At 38.6% G+C, this 24,378-nt stretch overlaps 1 protein-coding gene across 3 annotated transcripts in view; it reads left to right on the forward strand.

Annotated features, from left to right (window-relative positions):
• The window catches only part of MEMO1 (mediator of cell motility 1), a 130,745-nt gene that overhangs the window by 43,885 nt on the left and 62,482 nt on the right, over positions 1-24,378 (forward strand). For all 3 annotated transcript variants that reach the window (XM_049870408.1, XM_049870411.1, XM_049870410.1), the window contains one exon: positions 13,047-13,128. In XM_049870408.1, coding sequence (XP_049726365.1) covers positions 13,047-13,128 — 82 coding nt within the window. The remainder of the gene's footprint in view (positions 1-13,046; positions 13,129-24,378) is intronic.

The following is a 24,378-nucleotide window of genomic DNA, read 5'->3' on the forward strand; positions in this document are numbered from 1 at the left end:
TCTGTCCTATAGGGTCTCTATAAGTTGGAATCGACTCGACGGCACTGGGTTTGGTTTTTTTTTTTAATGTCTAGTGATCTCAAGTATTTCCCCATGTGTCTGTTAGCTACCTGAATGTCTTCTTTGGTGAAGTGTCTGTTCATATCCTTTGCCCATTGTTTAATTGGATTATTTGCCTTTTTGTTGTATAGGTCATATTTTGGCTCTTATGGACTTGTTTTCATTTTCTTCAGCTTCAGCTTGAACTTGCATATGAGCAATTGATGGTCTGTTCTGTATTCAGTTCCTGGCCTTGTTCTGACTGATGACATTGAGCTTTTCCATTGTCTCTTTCCATAAATGTAGTCGATTTGATTCCTGTGGCTTCCATCCAGTGAGGTCCACTTGTATACTCGCCATTTATGTTGTTGAAAAAAGGTATTTGCAGTGAAGAAGTCGTTGGTCTTGCAAAATTCTACCATGTGATCTCCGGTGTTCTTTCTGTCACCAAGGCCGTATTTTCCAACTACAAGTCCTTCTTCATTTCCAACTTCTCATTCCAATCATTAGTAATTATCAGTGTATCCTGATTGCATGTTTGATCAATTTCAGACTGCAGAATGTGGTAAAAATCTTCAATTTCCTCATTTTGGCCTAGTGGTTGGTGCATAAATTTGAATAATAGTCATGTTAACTGGTCTTCTTGTAGGCGTATAGATATTATCCTAGCACTGATAGTGTTGTAGTTCAGGGTAGATCTTTACATGTACCTTTTCAGAATGAACTCACCGCCACTCCTCATCACTTAATCATTCTCGGCATATGATTGTCTGATTCAAAATGGCAAATACCAGTCCGTTTCAGTTCGCTAATGCCTAGGATATCAATGTTTATGCATTCCATTTCATTTTTGGAGACTTCCAATTTTCCTCGATTCGTACTTCGTGCATTCCAAATTTTGATTATTAGTGGATGTTTGCAGCTGTTTCTTCTCATTTTGTGTCATCCTACATCAGGAGATGAAGGTTCTGAAGGCTTCATTTCACCTCATTAAGGTCGACTACTTTGAGGAGGTAGCTCTTCCCTAGTCGTATTTTGAGTGCCTTCCAATGTGAGGGGGCTCATCTTCTGGCACTATACCGGACAATATTTCACTGCTATTCATAAGGTTTTTACTGGCAAATTTTTTCAGAATTAGACTGCCAGGTCCTTCTTACTAGTCAGTCTTAATCTGGAAGCTCCTCTGAAGCTTTGCCACCAAGTGTGGCGCTGCTGATATTTGAGATACTGGTGGCCAAGCTTCCAGCATCACAACAGCATGAAATCCACCACAGTATGACGAACTATCAGATGGGTGGTGGGCTCTCCAAGATAATATTTGGGAATAGAGGTCAGAACAGTAATTTCATAATAACTGTTTTGGTACTCTTTAACTACGTAAACAACAACCCAAATTTGATAAATCTTTCACTAAGGATTACTACACATTTAAAATAATGTATCAATACTTATATGGAAATGGTATTGCTGTTAAAAATAGTGCCTATTGATTGACTGCTAAATGATTGGGACCTATTAACATCTCTTACACAGCAATTTTTATTTAATGAAATTATGTCAATAACCAGAAAACAAGTATGCGTTACTGTTTCAGTCTTAGCTTTCCTTTATAGATTTGGGTCCTATTTATCCTGTTTATACACTGCTTCTTTTCTATTAAAACGTAATTGTTTATTATAGGAAAAAAAAAATTAAAAAGTATGGAAATGGTCAAAAAAAAGTGTCCGTATTTTGACACCCAAAGATAACCACTGCCAGCATATTGGTTTTATACCCTTTATAAACATAAGAGCATCTACGTGTGTTACTGTTTGCCTTATAGACCTGTCTTATCTTTGGCTGAAGGGTGAACCTTGGGTGTGACTTCAGTACTGAGTTAAAAGCGTGTCCAGGGTCCATACTTTAAGGTTTCTCCAGTCTCTGTCAGACCAATAAGTCAGGTCTTTTTTGTTGTTGTGCTATTTTTTCTCCCACTCTTGTCTGTGACTCTCTCATGTGTTTCCTGTCAGAGCAATTGGTGGCACCATCTAGTTTTTTCTTGGCTCAGTCTGGTGGAGGTTATGGTAGTTGTGGTGCCTTAGTCCTTTGGACTAATCTTTCCCTCGTGTCTTTGATTTTCTTCATTCTCCCTTGCTCCAGCCAGGATGGGACTAGTAGATGTATCTTAGATGCCCACTCAGAGGCTGTTAAGACCCAGATGATACTCATCACATTCAGATGTGGAATATTTTCTTTATAAACTATGTTATGCCATTTGAGCCAGTTGCTTCCTGAGCCCATGATCCTTGGCCCTCAGCCCAGTAGCTCAGTTCCTTAGGGAGTTTGGATGTGTCTGTGTTGTAGCTTCTATGACTTTGTCTTGGTCAAGTTGTGCCAACTTCCCCAGTTGTGTACTGTCTTACCCTTCACCAGAGTTACCACTTATCTACTGTCTGCTTAGTATTTTTTCCTCTCCACCTCTCCCTTATAGCTATCAAAGATTTTTTCTTTCTGTGTGTGAACCTTTGCTTGAGTTTTTACAATAGTGGTCTCATATCGTGTTTTTCCTTTTGTGATTGACTTATTTCACTCAGCATAACGTCCTCTAGATTCCTCCATCTTGTGAAATATTTCACAGATTAATCATTGTTCTTCATCATTGCAGAGTATTCCACTGTATGTACCATAGTTTGTTTATCCATTTATCTGTTGATAGGCACTTAGGTTGTTCGCATCTTTTTGCTATTGTGAATAATGCTGCAGTGAACATGGGTGTGCAGATGTGTATTAATGTGATGGCTCTTATTTATTTATTTATTTTTTAATATTCCTAGGAGTGGGATTGCTGAATCGTATAGTATTTCTAGTCTAGCTTTTTAAGGAAGCACCATATTGTTTTCCAAAATGATTGTACCATTTTGCATTCTCACCAACAGTGCATGAATTGCAATCTCCATGTAACCTCTCCAACATTTGTTATTTTCTGATCAATGCCAGTAATGTCAGGGTGAGATGGTGTCCCCTTGTAGTTTTGATTTGCATTTCCCTAATGGCTAGTGATCGCAAGCATTTCCTCATATCTCTGTTAGCCTCCTGAATGTCTTCTTTGGTGAAGTGTCTGTTCATATCCTTTGCCCATTTTTTAAATGGATTATCTTTTTGTTATATAGATGTTTGGTTTTTCTATAGATTTTAGAGATTAGACCTTTGTTGAATATGTTGTAGCCACCAATTTTTCCCCAGTCTCTAATTTCTCTTTACTCTTTTGGTGAAGCTTTTTTTTTTTTAATTTTCATTGTGCTTTAAGTGAACATTTACAAATTAAGTCAGTCTCTCATAGAAAAATTTAGATACACCTTGCTATATACTCCTAATTGTTCTCCCACTAATGAGACAGCATACTCCTTCCCTCAACTCTCTCTTTTTGTGTCCATTCTGCCAGCTTCTGACCCCCTCTGCCCTCTCATCTCTTCTCCAGATAGGAGATGCCAACATAGTCTTATGTGTCTACGTGATCCAAGAAGCTCATTCTTCATGAGTATCATTTTCTATCCCATAGTCCAGTCCAATCCCTGTCTGAAGAGTTGGCTTTGGGAATGGTTCCTGTCTTGGGCTAACAGGTCTGGGGACCATGACCACCAGGGTGCTCCTAGTCTCAGTCAGACCATTAAGTCTGGTCTTATTATGAGAATTTGAAGTCTGCATCCCACTGCTCTCCTGCTCCCTCAGGGGTTCTCTGTTGTGTTCCCTGTCAGGGCAGTCATCAGTTGTAGCCAGATACCATCTAGTTCTTCTGGTCTTAGGCTGATGTAGTCCCTGGATTATGTGGCCCTTTCTGTCTGTCTCTCTTTTTTTTTTTTGGTCTCTTGGGCTCATGATTACCTTGTGTCTTTCGTATTCTTCATTTTCCTTTGTTCCAGGTGGGTTGAAACCAATTGATGCATCTTAGATGGCCGCTTGCTAGCGTTTAAGACCCCAGACACCACTCTCCAAAGTGGGATGCAGGATGTTTTCTTAATAGATTTCATTATGCCAATTGACTTAGATGCCCACTGAAACTATGGTACCTAAACCCCCGTCTCTGCTACGCTGGCCTTCAAAGCATTCAGTTTATTCCAGAAACTTCTTTGCTTTTGGTTTAGTCCAGTTGTGCTGACCTCCCCTGTATTGTGTGTTGTCTTTCCCTTCACCTAAAATAGTTCTTATCTACTATCTAATTAGTGAATATCCCCTCCCCCTCGCTCGTAACCATCAAAGTATATTTTCTTCTCTGTTTAAACTGTTTCTCAAGTTCTTATAATAGTGGTCTTATACAATATTTGTCCTTTTGCAACTGACTAATTTCACTCAGCATAATGCCTTCCAGATTCCTCCATGTTATGAAATGTTTCACAGATTCTTCACTGTTCTTTATCAATGCGTAGTATTCCGTTGTGTGAATATACCATAATTTATTTATCCATTCATCTGTTGATGGGCACTTTGGTTGCTTCCATCTTTTTGCTTTTGTAAACAGTGCTGTAGTGAGCATATGTGTGCATGTATCTGTTGGTGTAAAGGCTCTTATTTCTCTAGGATATATTGCAAAGAGTGGGATTGCTGCATTGTATGGTAGTCTTGTTTCTAGCTTTTTAAGGAAGTGCCTAATTGACTTCCAAAGTGGTTGTACCATTTTACAGTCCCACCAGCAGTTGATAAGTGTTCCATTCTCTCCACAGTCTCTCCACCATTTCTTATTTTGTGTTTTTTGGATTAATCCCAGCCTTGTTGGAATGAGATGGAATCTCATTGTAGTTTCGATTTGCATTTCTCTAGTGGCTAATGATCGTGAGCATTTCCTCGTGTATCTGTTAGCTATCTGAATGTCTTCTTTACTGAAGTGCCTGTTCATATATTTTGCACAGGTTTTAATTGGGTTATTTGTCTTTTTATAGTTGAATTTTTGCAGTATCACGTAGGTTTTAGAGATCAGGCGCTGATTGGAAACGTCATAGCTCAAAACTTTTTCCCAGTCTATAGTTAGTCTTTTTACTCTTTTGGTGAAGTTTGGATGAGCATGGGTATTTGATTTTTAGGAGCTCCCAGTTATCTAGTTTTCTTCTGCATTGTTAGTAATGTTTTGTATACTGTTTATGCCATGTATTAGGGCTCCTAACGTTGTTATTATTTTTTCTTCCATGATCTTTATCGTTTTAGATGTTATATTTATATCTTTGGTCCATTTTGAGTTAGTTTTTGTGCATGGTGTGAGGTATGGTTCTTGTTTCATTTTTTTTTGCAGATGGATATCCAGTTATGCCAGCACCAGTTGTTAAAAAGTCTATCTTTTCCCCATTTAACTGACTTTGGATTTACATCTTTGTTTTCAATTCTGTTCCATTGGTCGGTGTGTGTCGTCATACCGGTAGCAGGCTCTTTTGACTACCGTAGCTGTGTAGTAGGTTTTGAGGTCAGGTGGTGTGTGGCCTCCTACTTTGTTCTGCTTCCATAATCCTTTACTTATCTAAGGTCTCTTTCCTTTCCGTATAAAGTTAAGAATTAGTTTTTCCATGTCGTTAAAGAATGCTGTTGGTATTTAGATCGAGATTGCATTGGATTTGTAGATTGCTTTGAGTGGAATTGACATTTTTACATTGTTGTGTCTACCTGTCCATGAGGATGGTATGTTTTTCCATTTATGTAGATATCTTTTGGTTTCTTGCAATAGGGTTTCATAGTTTCCTTTGTGTAGTTCTTTTATGTCCATGGTGAGATTTATTCGTAAGTATTTTAGTTTTTTAGGGGTTGTTATAAATGATATTGTTTTCCTGATTTCCTTTTTGTAGTTCTGTTCACTGGTGTGTGGAAATCTAACTGATTTTTGTATGTTTATCTTGTATATGGCTACTCTGCTGAATCTATTAGTTCCACTAGTTTTCTTGTGCAGTCCTTTTGGTTCTCTGTGTATAACATAATATCATTTGCAAATAGGGATAGTTTTATATCTCCCTTACATGTTCAGTTGCCCTGTATTTCTTTTTCTTGCCTTATTGCTCTAGCTAGGTATTCCAGCACAATGTTAAATAGGAGTGGTGATAAAGGATTTCCTTTTCTTGTTCTTGTTCTCAGAGGGAATGTTTTCAGCCTCTCTCTGTTAAGAATGCTGTTGGCTGTTGGTTTTGTATAAACTAAAAACCAAACCCGTTGCTGTCTAGCTGATTTCAAGTCATCGCAACCGTATAGGAGAAGTAGAACTGCCCCATAGGATTTCTACAGAGTGCCTGGTGATTCAAACTGCAAGTCTTTTGGTTAGCAGTTGTAGCTCTTAATCACTACACCACCATGGTTTTCTGGTTTTGTATAGAAGCCCTTTATTATGTTGAGGAATTTCCCTTCTATACCTATTTTATTAAGAGTTTTTATCAGGAATGGATGTTGGACTTTTTCAAATAAGGCAAACATTCTTGACTAGTTAAGCTAAACTTGTTTGGTTTTAAGAAGACTTTAAGTTGTATTTGTGGGTTAAGGTTTATAGATTGTCCCAGGGCAATAGTTTCAGGGGTTCCTCCAGCCTCCATGGCGCTAGAAAGCCATGAGATTCCATGAGAATTTGAAATTCTGTTCTTCCTTTTCCCCTTCTGATCAGGTTTCTTCTGTAGAATCCTTGATCAAAAAGCTCAGTAATGGTATCCAGCACCATCCAGTTCTTCTGATGTCATGGCTAATGGAGGCAGTTGTTCTTGGAGGCAATTAACCACACAGTCCCTTTCCTTTCTTCTATTCCTGCCTTTCTTCCTTCTTCTGTTGCTCCAGGCAAATAGAGACAAATTGTTGTACCTTGATTGGCTGCTTGCAAGCTTTTAAGACCCCAGGCACAACACAGTGAGCTCAGAGGTAGGACAGAAGCACTGAACATGTTATTAGGCCAGTTACCTGGGATGTCCTGTGAAACCATGACCCTAAACCTCCAATTCAATTATTAGATCCCATGAGGTGTTTTTTTCCTGCATAAACAGCCTCAGCATCTACCCTCTTTGTTGTTGTTGTGAATCTATCATACAACTTTTGCCAATTCAACTTTTTACAGGTGTAAAACTTATTGACAGCACTTACAGTATTCAACTGTGCAACCCTTCCCTTAATCAATGTGATTTTTCCATCACTGTAAACTGAAACGTAGTAGCCCATAAGCAGTAACCCCTCTGCTTTCCTCCTCCCTCCCTCCCCTGGCAACCACTAATAAACTTTTATCTGTATATACATTTGCCTTTTCTTGTCTTTTTATGTAAGTGAGGTCATACGATATTTGTACCTTTGTAATTGACTTATTTCGCTCAGCATAATGTCTTCGAGATCCATCCATATCGTCGCATGAATCAAGACTTCATTTCTCCTACTGGCTGAGTAGTATTCCATTGTATGTATGTACCATGTTTTGTTTATCTGTTTGTTTGTTGATGGATATTTAGGTTGTTTCCGCCTATTGACTGTTATGAATAGTACTACAATGAACATTGGTGTACAATTTCTGTTTGAGTCTCTGCTTTCAAGTGTTCTGGGTGTATTCCTATGGTAGTTGTATTTTTAGTTTTTTGAGGAACTGCCACACTGTTTTCCACAGTGGCTGTACCATTTTGCATTCCCACCAGCAATGGATAAAGGTTTCAGTATCCCCACATCTTCGCCAACATTTGTTATTTTCTTTTTTTTTAATCTTAGCCATCCTAGTAAGAGTGAAATGGTGTCTCACTGTGGTTTTGATTTGCATCTCTCTCGTGGCTAATGACGTGTTGATCATCTTTTAATGTGTTCGTTGGCCTCTTTGGGGAAATGTCTTTCAAGTCCTTTGCCCATTTTATGTTTGGGTTGTCTTTTTGTTGTTAAGTTGTGAAAGTTTAAATATATTTTTGTTGTTAGATTCTTACTGGATATATGGTTTCCAAAGATACCCTCAGAGTCAGTAGCTTTTCTTTCTACATTTTTGGTAAAGTCTTCTGACGAGCAGAGTTTTTAGTTTTTATGAGGTGTCGCTTATTTATTCTGTGTTTTGCTGTTTGTGCTTTTTTATTACATTAGACAATCCATTGTTAAAAGCTAAGCCCGACAGCATTGCACCTGCATTTTCTTCTAAGAATTTTATGGCTTTAGTTTACACATTTGTGTCCTTAATCTGTTTTGAATTTGTTTTTGTGCATGGTGTAAGGCATGGATTTTGTCATATTTCTGTACTTGGCAATTCAATTTTGCCAACACCATTTATTGAAAAGCCTTCTTTCCCCATCAAATGAACTTAGCACCCTTATCAAAAATCAGTTGACCATAATGTGTGGGTTTATCTCTAGACTCTCAATTCTATTTTCTTGATCCATATGTCTGTTGTTTTACCAGTATCAGACTGTTTTGATTACTGTAGCTGTGTATTATGTTTTAAAATCAGGAAATGTGAGTCCTCCTACTTTGTTCTTCTCTTTTAGCAGTGCTTTAGCTATTTGGGGCCTCTTGCCATTCCATATAAAGTTGAGGATTTTTTTTCCATTTCTGTAAAGAAGGCTGTTGAAATTTTTGGCATAGAAACTCTTAACATATGTGCATAAGAGACTTGTAGCCTTTTAAGATAGTGAATCATTGGAAACAACCAAAATGTCTGTGAACAGGAGAATTAATAGATTAAATTTTGGTGTAGTCATATAGTACAATACTCTACAGCTTCAAAAAATGAATGAATTAGAGCTACAACAGGCTTCAGTGGAGTTTCCAGACTAAGACAGACTAGGAGGAAAGGCCTGGCAATCTGCTTCTTAAAAATTAGCCATTGAAAACCCTGTGAATCACAGTGGTCCAGTTCCGTTGTGCACAGTGTTGCCATGAGTTGGGGGCCCACTTGATGGCAGCTAACAACAACATAGCAACATGAGTGAATTTTAAAAATGTTGAGTCACTAAAACAAGTTGCAGAAGGACATATATAGTTTTTTTATATAGTGTCTATACATAAGACACCTGCAGAGCATTACCATATAATGTATGTCCTTATTACTTACTGATACATACATTGTAAAGCATTATGGGATGATAAACACCACAATTAGAAAGTGGTTACCTCTGAGGAAGAAGGTGTGTAATGAGATCAACTGTGGGTATATAGTTGTTTGTTGCCTTGCTACCTTGATTCTTTTTTTTTTTCTTTCATGAATAAAACTACAAAAAGAGAGAGAATGAATGATGAGAGAGGAGGGGGTAAGGGCTACTGACGTCTCTTCAAGGAGCTTTGTTGTAAAGGTGACAGGAAAAGGAGTGGTAGCAGGAAAATCCTTTAGTACTAGTATAACATACTGTGATGGTTAAGATTAGTGTCAACTTTGCTGGGCCATGATTCTCGGTGTTCTGGCAGCTGTAATCACTAACCTGTTGAATTTGATATGTGATCACCCTCATGATGGAATCTGTTGAGTGGTACTGGTGGGGGTGGGGCATGTGGAGGCTCACCACCCCCTCAGCTTTCATCTCTCCGCCTTCCACCACCTAGGTCCTTCCGGCTCACCTTGCAAAGGTTGTTGCCTTGTTCTGGATCCAGCAGCTGTCTCTTTTCTGACCTCCTGTTCTTGGGACTGGAGCTAGCAGCTTACCTGTCCATCTTGGGATTTGTCGACCTTCATGGCCTGTGGGCAAGAGTCCTGCTCCCCGACCTGCCTATCTTGAGTTCTCCGTCCACTGCAGCTATGTGAATCAGGAGAAAGCTTGCGGTCTTGACTGGCAGCCTTGGGAATTCCTTGACCTTCATAGCCTGTGACCAGGAGCCTTGCTGTCCAGCCTGGTCATCTTGGGTTCACCAGCTTCTGTGGCTCCGTGAATTAGGAAAGGCCTCTGTCCTGATCCAAGGACTTGGAATGTTCTAGCCCCTACAATTGCATGAGCTGTTTCCTTGATATAAATCTCTATATATATTTATATGCTTTACTGGTTTTGCTTCCCTAGAGAACCTAGCCTAAAACAGTAACGATCAAGTAAAAAGGTATAAGTTGATTCAGGAGCTGAGTCCTTTAGTAGGAAAAACAGGATGGGATCCTGTGCTGAAGTGGAGTGTTTAGCTTTTGGTAGGAACAAGGACAGTTGAAACAGGAGGGAGGGCAGAAAAAGTATTGGAAAGATGAAGTAGTTCTCTTCTGAACTCAGGGTGACCAATGTCCAGGTTAAGAAAAGTGATCCATCTGAATGTGGAAATTATCAAACACTATCATTAATATCACACCAAGTAAAATTTTTGCGGAAGATCATTGAAAAGTGGCTGCAGCAGTATATCTACAGGGAACTGCCAGAAATTCAAGCCAGGTTCAGAAGATATGGAAGCAGGGATATCAGCTGATGTCAGGTGGATTTTGGCTGAAAGCAGAGAATATCAGAAAGATGTTTACATGTGTTTTATTGACTATGCAAAGGCATTCAACTGTGTGGATCAAAACACATGACGGATAACATTATGAAGAATGGGAATTCCAGAACACTTAATGGTGCTCATGAGGAACTTGTACAAAGATCAAGAGGCAATCATTCAAACAGAACAAGGGGATATTGCGTGGTTTAAAGTCAGAAAAGGTGTATGTCAGGGTTATACCTATTCAATCTGTATACTGACCAAATAATCTGAGAAACTGGACTGTATGAAGAAGAACATGACATCAGGATTGGTGAAAGACTCACTAACAATCTGTAGTGTGCAGATGACACAGCCTTGTTTGCTAAAAGAGAAAAGGACTTGAGGTACTTACTGATGAAGATCAAAGACCATAGCCTTCAGTATGGATTATACCTCAATGTAAAGAAAACGAGAATCCTCACAACTGGACGAACAAGCAACATCTTGATAAATGAAGAAAAGATTGAAGTTGCTGAGGATTTCATTTTACTTGAATCCATAATCCACACCCGTGGAACCAGCAGTCAGGTAATCAAAAGACGCATTGCATTGGGCAAATCTGTTGCAAAAGACCTCTTGAAAGTGTTAAAAAGCAAATACGTTACTTTTAAGTCTAAGGTGCACCTGACTCAAACCATGGTGTTTTTCAATTACTTCATATGCATGCAAAAGCTGAATGATGAATAAGGAAGACTGAAGAAAAATTGACGCCTTTGAATTGTGGTGTTGGTGAAGAATATTTAATATACCATGGACTGCCGAAAGAATGAACAAATCTTGGAAGAAGTACAACCAGAATGCTCCTTAGAAGCAGGGATGGTGAGACTATGCCTCGTATACTTTGGATATATTATCAGAAGGGATCAGTCCCTGGAGAAGGGCATCATGGTTGGTAAAGTAGAAGATCAGTAAAAAAGAGGAATACCTTCAACAAGATGGTCTGTAACACTGGCTGCAACAGTGTGCTCGAGCATAACGATTGTAAGGATGGTGCAGGACTGGGCAGCGTTTCGTTCTATTGTACATAGGGTTGCTATGAGTCAGATCCTACTCGATGGTACCTAACAACAACGACAACAGTGTCCAGGTTTGCCTAAGAGTGAGGGGTTTCCCAGAATGTAGGACTTCCAAGTGCCACAACTGGGAAAATCCTAGGCAAACTGGATGGTTGGTCACCCTAGTTTTCAGTGATGAAATAAAAAACACAATTTTCTGCTAGGAGTGAGAAGGGGGTGAAGGCGATGTATTTGAGGTTTAAGGTGAAAGGAGGAGCTGCGAGGCAATTCTCTGTCTTAAAGATGGGAAAGCAAATTGACTAGGGTAATGTGATAGAGTTTTTTTTTTTTTTTTTAAATAATTTTTATTGTGCTTTAAGTGAAAGTTTACAAATCCAGTCAGTCTCTCACACAAAAACCTGTATATACCTTGCTACACACTCCCAGTTACTCTCCCACTACTGAGACAGCCTGCTCTCTCCCTCCACTCTCTTCTTTTCGTGTCTATTTCACCAGCTTCTAACCCCCTCCACCCTCTCATCTCCCCTCCAGGCAGGAGATGCCAACATAGTCTCAAGTGTCCACCTGATCCAAGAAGCTCACTCCTCACCAGCATCCCTCTCCAGCCCATTGTCCAGTCCAATCCATGTCTGAAGAGTTGGCTTCGGGAATGGTTCCTGTCCTAGGCCAACAGAAGGTCTGGGGGCCATGACCACTGGGGTCCTTCTAGTCTCAGTCAGACCATAAAGTCTGGTCTTAGGAGAATTTAGGGTCCGCATCCCACTGCGTGATAGAATTTTTTTAGCATTGTTAGAGGTCTGCTGAAATTTCTGATTATAACTTCAAAGTGAAACCAGTTCATATGGTTGCGTTTCTCTTCAGTTCCACTCAGCTGTTCAGGTGGAGACACTGACTTAAGTGTGAAGCTGACTTTACATAGGGTTTAACTGTGATGAAGGGAGGGGGGAACAAAGGAGTAAGGCTATACACAAGGGAATGATTCTAGTGATAGATTGGTAAGTCTGAGGCTGGGTAAGAAATGAAGAACTGTGTAAAAAATGGTGGGGCCTGTTAGAATCAACAAATTTCTGGAAGTGAACTGGAAAGAAAAGAAGTGAAGAGGGTGGGATGTTTGAAATTGAAATTGTTGGGGTGATGTATTGGTAGTTGCTAAGATCATGGGAGAAGTAGGAGGCTGAAGTAGGTTGGAAGAAAAAAGCCATCGACTGTGGGAGTGATTGCCTCCATGGATGCGATTTCAGTGATTAAGTAAGGTGATATGGCTGCTCTAAAAATATTCACTCAGTTATTTTTTTCTCCATGCTTGTAGTCTTCTGCTTCCCATTTTATTTTGTTTAAACACTTCCTCAAATTGTAGATGGTATTGTTCTTGAATAAAGGTGGTAATAAATTAATAATAGATAAAAGCAAATATTGTTGAATCAGTAGTGTGCCTTAACATATATGGCTTTCTATAGACCTTGTAGTTGGTAAGTTTAAACATTAATATCCAAACTGATGATTCCACTGCCCACCAAGCTATTTTAATCCCAAATATGTCCAGCGAGGGCTTTGTGCCATGTATGGTTATCTGTAGCACATTGCTTTGCTGACTCCAATTTCCCCTTTTTCTTTTTACAGGACCTCAACTGAATGCACAGCTAGAAGGTTGGCTTTCACAAGTACAGTCTACAAAAAGACCTGCTAGAGCAATTATTGCACCGTAAGTTTTAAGGGTCTTTATCCAGAATCTTTCATATGTTTATTATTAGTAAAGAACGAGCATCTGCAGATTGAATTAAAAAGTAAAAACCAAATGCTATTGATCTGAAGAAATTATAGTCACTAATTTTCCTAATTCCAGTGGCTTTCCCTTTAATTTAAGAATAAAGAAATTGGTTACTTTATTTCCTCAGATGAAGTTATTTCAAAACTTACTTTTTGGTAATAGAACGGACTTTTAAATCAGAGGTTGTTTAGATTAGGTAAACTTGATGATTTCAGTAGTAATTGGTATAAATAAGTTCTATTTTAACCATTAAAAAGATCTACTTTAATCCAGGTAATTTTTAATTTAAAATGAAAAAGATGCGTTAAGCATAACAGGATGCAAAATGGAGCAATACCCAGATCTTTGGGGAGGGGTAGATTTGTTTTTTAAATAAGAGAAACCTGTGATTATCTTGCTTTGAGTGTTAGAGCGTCCACTTTTTAGTGGACATGTTTGTTGTTATGTGCTGCCGAGTCGGTTCCGACTCATAGGGACTCCATGCACAACAGAATGAAACACTGCCCGGTCCTACCATCCTCACAATTGTTGTTATGCTTGAGCTCACTGATGCAGCCACTGTGTCAGTTCGCCTCGTTGAGGGTCTTCCTCTTTTCCACTGACCCTGTACTTTGCCAGGCATGATGTCCTTCTCTAGGGACTGAGCCCTCCTGACAACATGTCCAAAGTATATAAGAGGCAGTCTCGCCATCCTTGCTTCTAAGGAGCATTCTTGGCTGTACTTCTTCCAAGACAGATTTGTTTGTTCTTTCGGGAGTCCATGGTATATTCAATATTCTTCACCAGCACCACAGTTCAAAGGTGTTAATTCTTCTTCGACCTTCCTTATTCACTGTCCAGCTTTCACATGCATATGATGCGATTGAAAATACCATGGCTTGGGTCAGGTGTACCTTAGTCTTCAAGGTAACATCTTTGCTTTTCAACACTTTAAAGAGGTCCTCTGCAGCAGATTTACCCAATGCAATGCATCTTTTGATTTCTTGACTGCTGCTTTCATGGCTGTTGATTGTGGATCCAAGTAAAATGAAGTCCTTGACAACTTCATTCTTTTCTCTATTTATCATGACATTGCTTTTTGCTCCAGTTGTGAGGATTTCTGTTTTCTTTATGTTCAGGTGCAGTCTATACTGAAGGCTGTGGTCTTTGATCTTCATTACTAAGTGCTTCAAGTCCTTTTTACTTTCAGCAAGCAAGGTTGTATCATCTGCATAACCAGGTTGTTAATGAGTCTTCCTCCAGTCCTGATGCCCCCCCTTCTTCATACAGCCTAGCTTCTCGGATTATTTGCTCAGCATACAGATAGAATAGGTATGGTGAAAGTATACAGCCCTGACATACACCGTTCCTGACTTTAAAACAATCAGTATCCCCTTGTTCTGTCCGAACAACTGCCTCTTGATCTATGTAAAGGTTCCTTATGAGCACAATTAAGTGGTCTGGAATTCCCATTCTTCACAATGTTATCCATAATTTGTTATGATCCACACAGTCAAATGCCTTTGCATAGTCGATAAAACATGGGTAGACATCCTTCTGGCATTCTCTGCTTTCAGCCAGGATCCATCTGACATCAGCCATGATATCCCTGCTTCCACATCCTCTTCTGAAACCAGCCTGAATTTCTGGCAGTTCCCTGTCGATACACTACTGTAGCCATTTTTGAGTGATCTTCAGCAAAATTTTCCTTGTGTGTGTTATTAATGATATTGTTCTATAATTTCCACATTCAGTTGGATCGCCTTTCTTGGGAATAGGCATAAATATGGATCTCTTCCGGTCAGTTGGCCAGGAAGCTGACTTCCATATTTCTTGGCATAGATCAGTGAGCACCTCCAACACTGCATCCGTTTGTTGAAACATCTCAATTGATATTCCATCAATTCCTGGAGCTTTGTTTTTCGCCAGTGCTTTCAGAGCAGCTTGGACTTCTTTCTTCAGTACTATCAGTTACTGGTCATATGCTACCTCTTGAAATGGATGAACATCTACTAATTCTTTTTGGCATAATGACTCTGTATTCCTTCCATCTTCTTTTGATGCTTCCTGTGTCGTTTAATATTTTCCCCATGGAATCCTTCACTATTGCAACTCAAGGCTTGAATTTTTTCTTCAGTTCTTTCAGCTTGAGAAAAGCTGAGCGTGTTCTTCCTTTTTGGCTTTCTATTTCCAGCTCTTTGCACATGTCATTGTAATACTTTACTTTGTCTTCTCAAGCTACCCTTTGAAATCTTCTGTTCAGTTCTTTTCCTTCATCTCATTTCTTCCTTTTGCTTTAGCTGCTTGATGCTCGTGAGCAAGTTTCAGAGTCTCCTCTGACATCCATTTTGATCTTTCCTTTCTTTCCTGTCTTTTCAGCTCTTGCTTTCTTCATGTATCATGTCCTTGATGTCATTCCACAACTCGTGTGGTCTTCAGTCACTAGTGTTTAGTGCATCAAATCTATTCTTGAGATGGTCTCTAAATTCAGGTGGGATATACTCAAGGTCATATTTTGGCTCTTGTGGACTTGCTCTGATTTTCTTCAGTTTCAGTTTGAACTTGCATATGAGCAGTTGGTGGTCTGTTCCACAGTTGGCCCCGTCCTTGTTCTGACTGATGATATCGAGCTTTTCCAACGTCTCTTTCCACAGATGTAGTCAGTTTGATTCCTGTGTGTTCCATGTGGTGAGGACAGCATGTACACAATTAATGATATGTGTATCTGTGTATGGGTTCAGTTAGTTTTAATTTAGTTCCCAGTGCTAACCTTCAAAACACGTTATTATATCATGTTAGCATTTTTCTGAGAAGAGTGAAGGTTGGAGTTTGTGCCATCTCTGTCACAGCAGCATCTTTTATGTGACCTATTGAGTTAAGGTTGGTACCGTGATAAAAAATAATAATAGTAACCACTTATTAAATAATTAATATGAGTACTAAATGAGTAAATACATCTAAAGAGTTTAATGTTTGGCAAGTAATATGTATTCCATAAATGTTAGCTGTTTTATGCATGAAGCATTTTGTTAAATACTTCATTTGTACAATCTTACTTAATAGATACAGGAGACTAGCTCCACTGCTTACAGGCTGTGTGACATACAGGTTATTTAATCTCTTGTGTCTTCATGTTATTATTGATAAAGTTGGAATAATAATAGTAACTCCTTACAGTTTTTTTTTCTTAAGGATTAAATGACCAGACCTGTATAAAACATGTACAAGGCTTTGCTGTTATGTGTTATATCATTTAGCAAGTATGTACCAGGCTAAATGTCAGGTGTTCTTCTTAGTGCTGCATTTTGAATAAATCAAAGTTCCTACTCTCATGGTGTTTTCATTTTAATACTTGGGGAAGATAGACAGCAAACAAATAGTTATATTCTATATCATGTTGTGATGGGTGCTAAGAAGAAAAATTAGGCAGAAAAGAGAGGATAGAGAGTGACAGTATGGGTAGGGAGTTAGTATTTTATGTAAAATTGTAGGAAAGGCCTCTCTGATGAGACAACAGTTGAGCCTGAATGATGTGAGAGAGCAAGTTATGCAGCTATCTGGGGAAAGAGGGTTTCAGGCTGAGAAACAGCAAGCATAAAAGGATATACCTAGTATGTTTGAGGAAAAGCAAGGAAACCAGTGCAGGTGGAGTGTGTGCAAGGGGTAGATGAGATTGGCAGCAGGGGCCTGGATCATGAAGAAGCTTTGTAGATTATCATAAGGACTTTAGTTTTTATTCTGAGATGGCAAATCATGAGACATTTCGAGCAGAAGAGTGACAAGATACAACAAGCATTTCGTTGTTATATAGTACACAGAGGTCTTTATCATAATGACATGCTCATATAGTACTTGTAATTAGAAAACTTATTTCAAGATTTCTTTTATTTCAAATAAAGCCTATGAAAAACAATTTAAATTTGATAAAATCTAGTTTTCTGGGTTAAGCCTTTCTTAGACTTTACCTTTATCGAGCTAGTTTAAAGCCTTTAAAACTAAGCACCTAGATATATTTGTAATCAAGCAGGGTGTGTGAAAATTAACACACTTTTGAAAGTGGTTAAGAGATTGCTCATTTTTATATTGCTATAGATTAAATAGGATAAATATAATTAACAATATTGAACCATAAGTTAACTATTGATGAATCCTAATAGATTTTAATCTGTATGACGCATAGGCGTGGAGTATTTAAAAAATTTAATTTGCTTAAAAAATGTCCAGTGGTTGATTTTAGAACTGTCTTACATGAGGCTCTGGAAACAGTATGTGGCCCAGGGATATATATTGAAATGATCTCATGAACTAGGAGTTCCAAAGGCCTCCCTACCTTGTCTGTAAAACGCCTTGATGCCAGTGCTGTTTGTCTTACAGTATGCACGAATCTCTCACACATCCTTAGAATGGGGCAGTACAGGTATGCATTACTTAAGAAACCGCTTATAGAATATAAAAACATTATCAGGTAATTGGGGAAGGGGCTTATTTACATGATAAAATTATCTTTTACTATAAAACAGATGCTGGGAATATCGAAGCCATCCCCCCCTCATATATTTCAAATAGTTTGATTTGTCAGTAGTTAACCTAGTAGGAATAGTATGGGAGAAAGGATACTTTGACTTCTTATTGCATACCCTTTATTTTTTTATTGTGTGCATGTATTACTTTAAAAATAAAAACTAGTTTAAAATTTTTAAAAGCTAAAAATCATTTATATAGAAAACCAGTTTATGTATAGTGAAGTATACCTGTAGAGCTCTACCAATGTATATCATGAGATGATGGATCTTCAGAAATTATGTAGTTATTTAAGTTACTTACTAGGGATACACACTTTGTTTATAACTAATTCTTATCTATAAGAGGCAGTAGGATATTCATGGCAGTATCTTGAATGCTATATATTCTTAGCAGTGAAAGAAATCTCGATATGCAACATTGTAGTTAATTCTTATTTGACTTGAATAGCTGTAATAGCTTTCCTTAGTTCATAGTATTGTTTATGTAATATTTGTGAGATTCCATTTTGTAAAAATAAAATACTCTGAGTAATGACTACCTAACTTGGATGATTCATTGGACATAAACACCTATTATTCTTTATTGAAGCTGGAATCATGAGGGCCATTGAGCATTGCCTATGAAAGAAAAGAATAAAAAAGTACAGCAAGATCAAGTTGAGAAAGGCAAAGTGGAGGCTGCTGCTCTGCAAATTGTTTAGGACCAGTTGTCAGTCAAGTTTATCTTATCTGTTAACAAGTGTTTTAGAACTCAATTTCTAACTTTCTAAATCTTACCTAGAAAGATTACCTGGTGGCGTAGTGGTTAAGAGCTACGGCTGCTAACCAAAAGGCCTGCGGTTCGAATCCACCAGGCACTCCTTGGAAACGTTATGGGGCAGCTCTACTCTGTCCTGTAGTGTCACTACTCGACAGCAGTGGGTTTGGTTTTAGTTAGATCTTAACTTGGCTCAAGTAGATCATGGATTATAGACTTTTTATTTTTTCATTTATTTTTTGAATTATAGACTTTTATTACTGGAGATGTTCTCATTTCGTTGGGTCCAATATTCTTATTTCATCTAGCTTAATCTTTTTATTTTTGCATTATTGCTATTACTAAGTAGGACTGAGCCTACTAGAACCTGATTTTCGGAAATCCTAGCTAAGTATTCTTTCATTATTCCGTATATCCTCTTTGATGAAAAACGTCTCATAGAATGTGTGGTAGACTCTTGGATTCACAGTTTATGCTATTCACCTATGACTTTGAAGGTCTCAGAATGAACACGTGAAAGTCCATGTCATGTAGTAATTGGTAATTTTCCTCAGGAAGGAATTTGAATTATAGCCACACTACGGGGTTGCTATGTGGGAAATCATTACTTAACCAGTGAATGATCATTGGCAGTGGCCTTGCATCATCCTTTGATTGCTGATCTGTGCGGGGAAACCAGTTCTGAAGGGTCAGGAGCTGGCCTTGCTGAGGTGAAGAATGTGCTGTGTGGGAGTAAAGGGAGAAGCAAAAGTACTCCCTGTTAAAAGAAGGAACCGTTTTTAGAGGCATGCTTTTAGCCTAATGACACAGACTACAGGTATTATAGTATAATTTTGTGTTTGCTTTCATTAGAAGATATGTTGGGAACTCGAGTGACTTGGACAAGCTGACAGGCATGACTTTTAGCATTAAGGATTTTAAGAGCTTGTAAAAGACTGGAGTGGGACACACTTCACAGTGTATATTTACGTATCTGTAGAGCTCAAATTTTCATTGTTTTCCTCAATATTATGCACTATAGAAACAGCCTACGTTTCCTTAATGAAGCCTGCTTTATTATTATTATTATTATAGGTGAGCCCTTGATGAAACCTTATTTCCAGATACACGTAGAATTGTTACCAATCGCCAATCTGGCGCAAAGGGTCCTTGTCTTTTCCTGAGTAAGAATACACGCGAAAGACAAACTTTATCTTCAGCAAACTTTATTTTGGCATCACTTATTATGGCACATAGTGCAAGTACATTTGATCTTCGGCACTACGTTGCCGTCTTTGGAGGGCTAAGGAAGGTTAAATAGAGGTCACACTTTGTTCTGAGCGTGTGGGGAGCCTGTAAAGGAGGAAGGGACTAGAAAAACACTAAGAAGGAGATAGTAATTCATGGGTTGTTTCAGTCTTAGATTGACAGGGTATGGTTCCTCTTTACCCTACTTATAGATGGTAATCTTTTAACAGCTCTTTTGTTCCGCCAGCACAGTTAACCCTATCTGTCTCAGAATCATATATTCTATTCGCAAGAGAGAACGTAGGAACAGAGGGCCAGTGGCAAGATGTGATGGTTATTGCTATGGCTTTCTCCATTACCATGTATTTGGGCCAGGAATAAGAAAATATTAGAGATTCTCTTTTTTGACTATGATCTTACTTCCTTTATGAAGTAAAGTTCTTCATGATGGGAGTTAAGAGGTGTCACGGATTGAATTATGTCCCCCCAAAAATGTGTGTATCAACTTGGTTAGGCCATGATTCTAAGTATTGTATGGTGGTCCTCCATTTTGACTGTAATTTTATGTAATACCACCCTCATTCAGGTCACCTCCCTGATTCAAGGTAAAGGGAGTTTCACTGGGGTGTGGCCTGTACCACCTTTTATCTCTGAAGACATGAAAGGAAAGGGAAGCAAGCACAGAGTTGGGGACCTCATGCCACCAACAAAGCAGCACCAGGAGCAGAGCGCGTCCTTTGGACCCGGGGTCCCTGTGCCTGAGAAGCTCCTCGACCATGGGAAGATTGAGGACAAGGACCTTCCAGAGCTGACAGAGAGAGAAAGCCTTTCCCTGGAGCTGACGCCTTGAATTTGAACTTTTAGCCTACTTTACTGTGAGGAAATAAATTTCTCTTTATTAAAGCCATCTGCTTATGGTATTTCTGTTATGGCAGCACTAGGTGACGAAGAAGAGGGATGGTGCTCACAGTGATTTAAAAAAAAATTTTTTTTGGAATGTATTCTCTATCCAAGTCCTTTTAGACCTGTCCTTCTTCATCTTTTTTTAGCTCTCCATTTCTCCTTGCAACAGTTTTTTCTTTACTTCAAGTAGACTTACAGGTTTTTTACTTCAGAAAGGATTGAAACCATGAAATTGTAGTTCCGTCATATATTTGCCTCAGTTAATTGTGTTTTCAAACCTGTTATCTTTTGCTGTAATCTTAGAGGATATATGACTAAATATTCTTTCAGTTTTTAAGCTTGTCACTTTTCCTACTTCATGTACTCTTTCTCTTCTTTCTTCAAACATGTGAAAGTCTGTTATGGTCATTAAGAGTGTGGGCTTTGGAGTTCTGTTGCCTGGCTTTAAGTCCTAGCGTGGCCACTTACTACCTTTGTGACTTTGAGCAAGTATCTTAGCCTTTCCGTTTCAGTTTATTTATCTACAGGATGAGAAAAATAATAATTCCTATCTTACAGAGTTGGTTTGAGGACTGAGTGAGTTGGTACTTTAAAGTATTTAGAAGAGTATCTGATACTTAGGGGGCACTCAGTAAGTCACCATCCTCCTCCTCCTTCTCCTCGCCATTGTCATCATTATCCCCTGTTGCTAAGATCTGTCAGTTGGTTCCTTTTTTAGACTCTACAGTATTTATTTCTCATTTCTCACTGGCACTGACGCCATTTTAGACCATGACATTATTACTTCATGCTTGGGTAATCACTGCCACAAACCCAAAAGAGCTTTTCTTGACACTCTCCTGGCCTCTAACCTATACTATGTGCTAATGCTTTTTAGTGCCAGACTAATAACAGTTTTATATTGTCATTCCTCTGCTCAAGAGCCTACAGAATTTTTTTTTTTTTTTGATCTTGTTTTATCAAGCCCAGACTTGTTTGTCTGACTCCAGTTTAGCATTACTGTCTTGTTCCACTCAGGCCAGCCTTGCATTTTCCCATCTACACTTGGGCATTTGCTCATGTTCTTCCTTCAGCATAGATTGCCCTTTCACTTCTATCTGTACTATTTATATCCTACCCATACTTCAAGAATCCAACTTTTCTAAGAAGGCTTTCTGGATTTACTAAGAAACCTTTCTCAATTAAGAACTGAGCTTGGACAGAAACAGGTTTGGTAAAACTAGGACAGACTCAGTCTTTAAAGACAAGTAGATTTAGACATCCGAGTATGGATTAGGGGTCAGGGCTTTTAAGTTCCAGAATGGCAAATAGGGACTAAAATCCAAAGGGTGTATCAAAGATGGAAGGACCAGTTTAAAGTATAAGGATTGGGTGGTGGGGGTATGGGATATGAGTGACACAGCAGTATTGAAAATCTGAGATTCACACAGGTTTGAGGGGAGCCAGATGGACTAGGTGGTTTTTAAGGTCCACATGGATAGGCAAGATAACATACTTCTGAACTGACAAAAGGAGCCAGTAATGTTAAGATCAGAAACAGTTGTTAGGAATCTGAGGCATTGTATTGGAATCTTAGGCATTGGGAGACTAAGAACATAGGGGATAAAATAGAGCCTCTAATGAGGGCAGGGTATCAAGATCAGTACAGGATGACAGCAAAACTGAGTGTGCTGAGCCAAGAACTACTCATATTTCCTTCTGGCTAAGATCAAAATGGTGTTGTGAGAATATTAACTATTTTGAGGTGACTTAATAGGCTCCCTTGCTAGAGATATGGCAATAGAAGGACTACCATTAATCCAACAGTAAAGCCTTCAGTGATTTCATTGTGCTTGTTAGTATATGTCCCATATCATTTAGCTCTTGATTAAATACACCACTTTCTTTTATTGCTGTGATTTGCTTATGTGAGTCTCTCAACTCATGTTTTTAGCTAGTTGAGATGAGGACCATTTAAAAAAAAAAAAGCTGCATTGTGTTGTAATTAATACATAACAAACTGCATACATTTAAAGTATATAATTTGATAAATTTCGACATATGTATACACCTGTGAAACTGTCACCACTGCAGAGATAATGGACAGTGAACATATTCATCACTCCCAAAAGTTGCTTTATGCCCTTTTATTATTCTTTCTTCCTGCTCCTCTTTTGCCCTCCCTCTCTTCTCACATTTACTGATTTACTTTGTCCCTATAGTTTGCATTTTCTAGAGTTTTATATAAGAGGAATCATATCATATGTGCTCCTGTCTGGCTTCTTTCACTGAGCATAATTATTTTGAGTGTATCAATAGTTCATTCGTTTTTTATTGCTGAAGAGTATTCCATTCCATGAATATACCACAATTTGTTTATTTGTTCACCTATTGATGTCTAAATGGTTGTTTACGGTTTTTGACTATTACATATAAATTTGTGATGCACATTTGTATATAAATCTTTGTGTAGACATAATGTTTCATTTGTCTTGGGTAACTACTTAGGAGTGGAATGGCTGGATCATATGGTAGGAATATGTTTAACTTTTTAAGAAGTTGCCTGATTTCCAAAATAGTTGTAGCATTTTACAATTCCACAGGCACTGTATGGGAGTTTAAGTTTTTCCACATCCTCACCACACTTGGATTTCATTTTATTTGGATCCACAATCAACAGCCATGGAAGCAGCAGTCAAGAATCAAACAACGCATTGCATTGGGTTAATCTGCTACAAAGGACGTCTTTAAAGTGTTGAAAAGCAGGGATGTCACCTTGAAGACTAAGGTGTGCCCGACCCAAGCCATGGTATTTTCAATCGCATCATATGCATGTGAAAGCTGAACAATGAATAAGGAAGACCGAAGAAGATTGACACCTTTGAATTGTGGTGTTGGCGAAGAATATTGAATATACCACGGACTGCCAAAAGAACAAACAAATCTATCTTGGAAGAAGTACAGCCAGAATGCTCCTTAGAAGCAAGGATGGTGAGACTGCCTCTTACATACTGGACATGTTGTCAGAAGGGATCAGTCCCTGGAGAAGGACATCATGCTTGGCAAAGTACAGGGTCAGCGGAAAAGAGTAAGACCCTCCATGAAGTGGATTGACACAGTGGCTGCAACAATGAGCTCAAGCATAGTGACGATTGTAAGGATTGGCACAGGATTGGGCAGTGTTTTGTTCTTTTGTGCATAGGGCTGCTATGAGTTGGAACCGACTCGATGGCACCTAACAACAACAACCACACTTGGTATGGTCATTCTTTAATTTTAGGTATTCTAGTGGATGTATATTGATAGCTCATTGTAGTTTTAATTTTACATTTCTCTTATGATTAAATTGGAAACCCTGGTGGCATAGTGGTTAAGTGCTACTACGGCTGTTAACCAAAAGGTTGGCAGTTCAGATCCACCAGGCGCTCCTTGGAAACCCTATGGGGGAGTTCTACTCTGTCCTATAGGGTCGCTATGAGTCGAAATTGACTTGATGGCAGTGGGTTTGGTTTTTTTTTTAATGATTTAATAATGTTAAGCATCTCTTCGTGTGCTTATTTGCCACCACAATTTATACTTTGGTGAAGTGTCTGTTCACATCCTTTATCTATTTTTTAAATATTGGGTTGTTCTCTTATTGAGCATTCTTTATATTTTCAGATATAAATCCTTTATCAGATATGTGCTTTACAAATGTTTTCTCTCAGTCTGTGTTTTATCTTTTCAATTTACTGTGCATCTCTTCCCAACTCTGCATTCAGTGCTGTCATGTTGTAGCTTGATATTGGCTGGAGTGGGAATGATTTACTCCACAGA

This window comes from Elephas maximus, chromosome 26, assembly GCF_024166365.1.
Source record: "Elephas maximus indicus isolate mEleMax1 chromosome 26, mEleMax1 primary haplotype, whole genome shotgun sequence".
NCBI lineage: Eukaryota > Metazoa > Chordata > Mammalia > Proboscidea > Elephantidae > Elephas > Elephas maximus.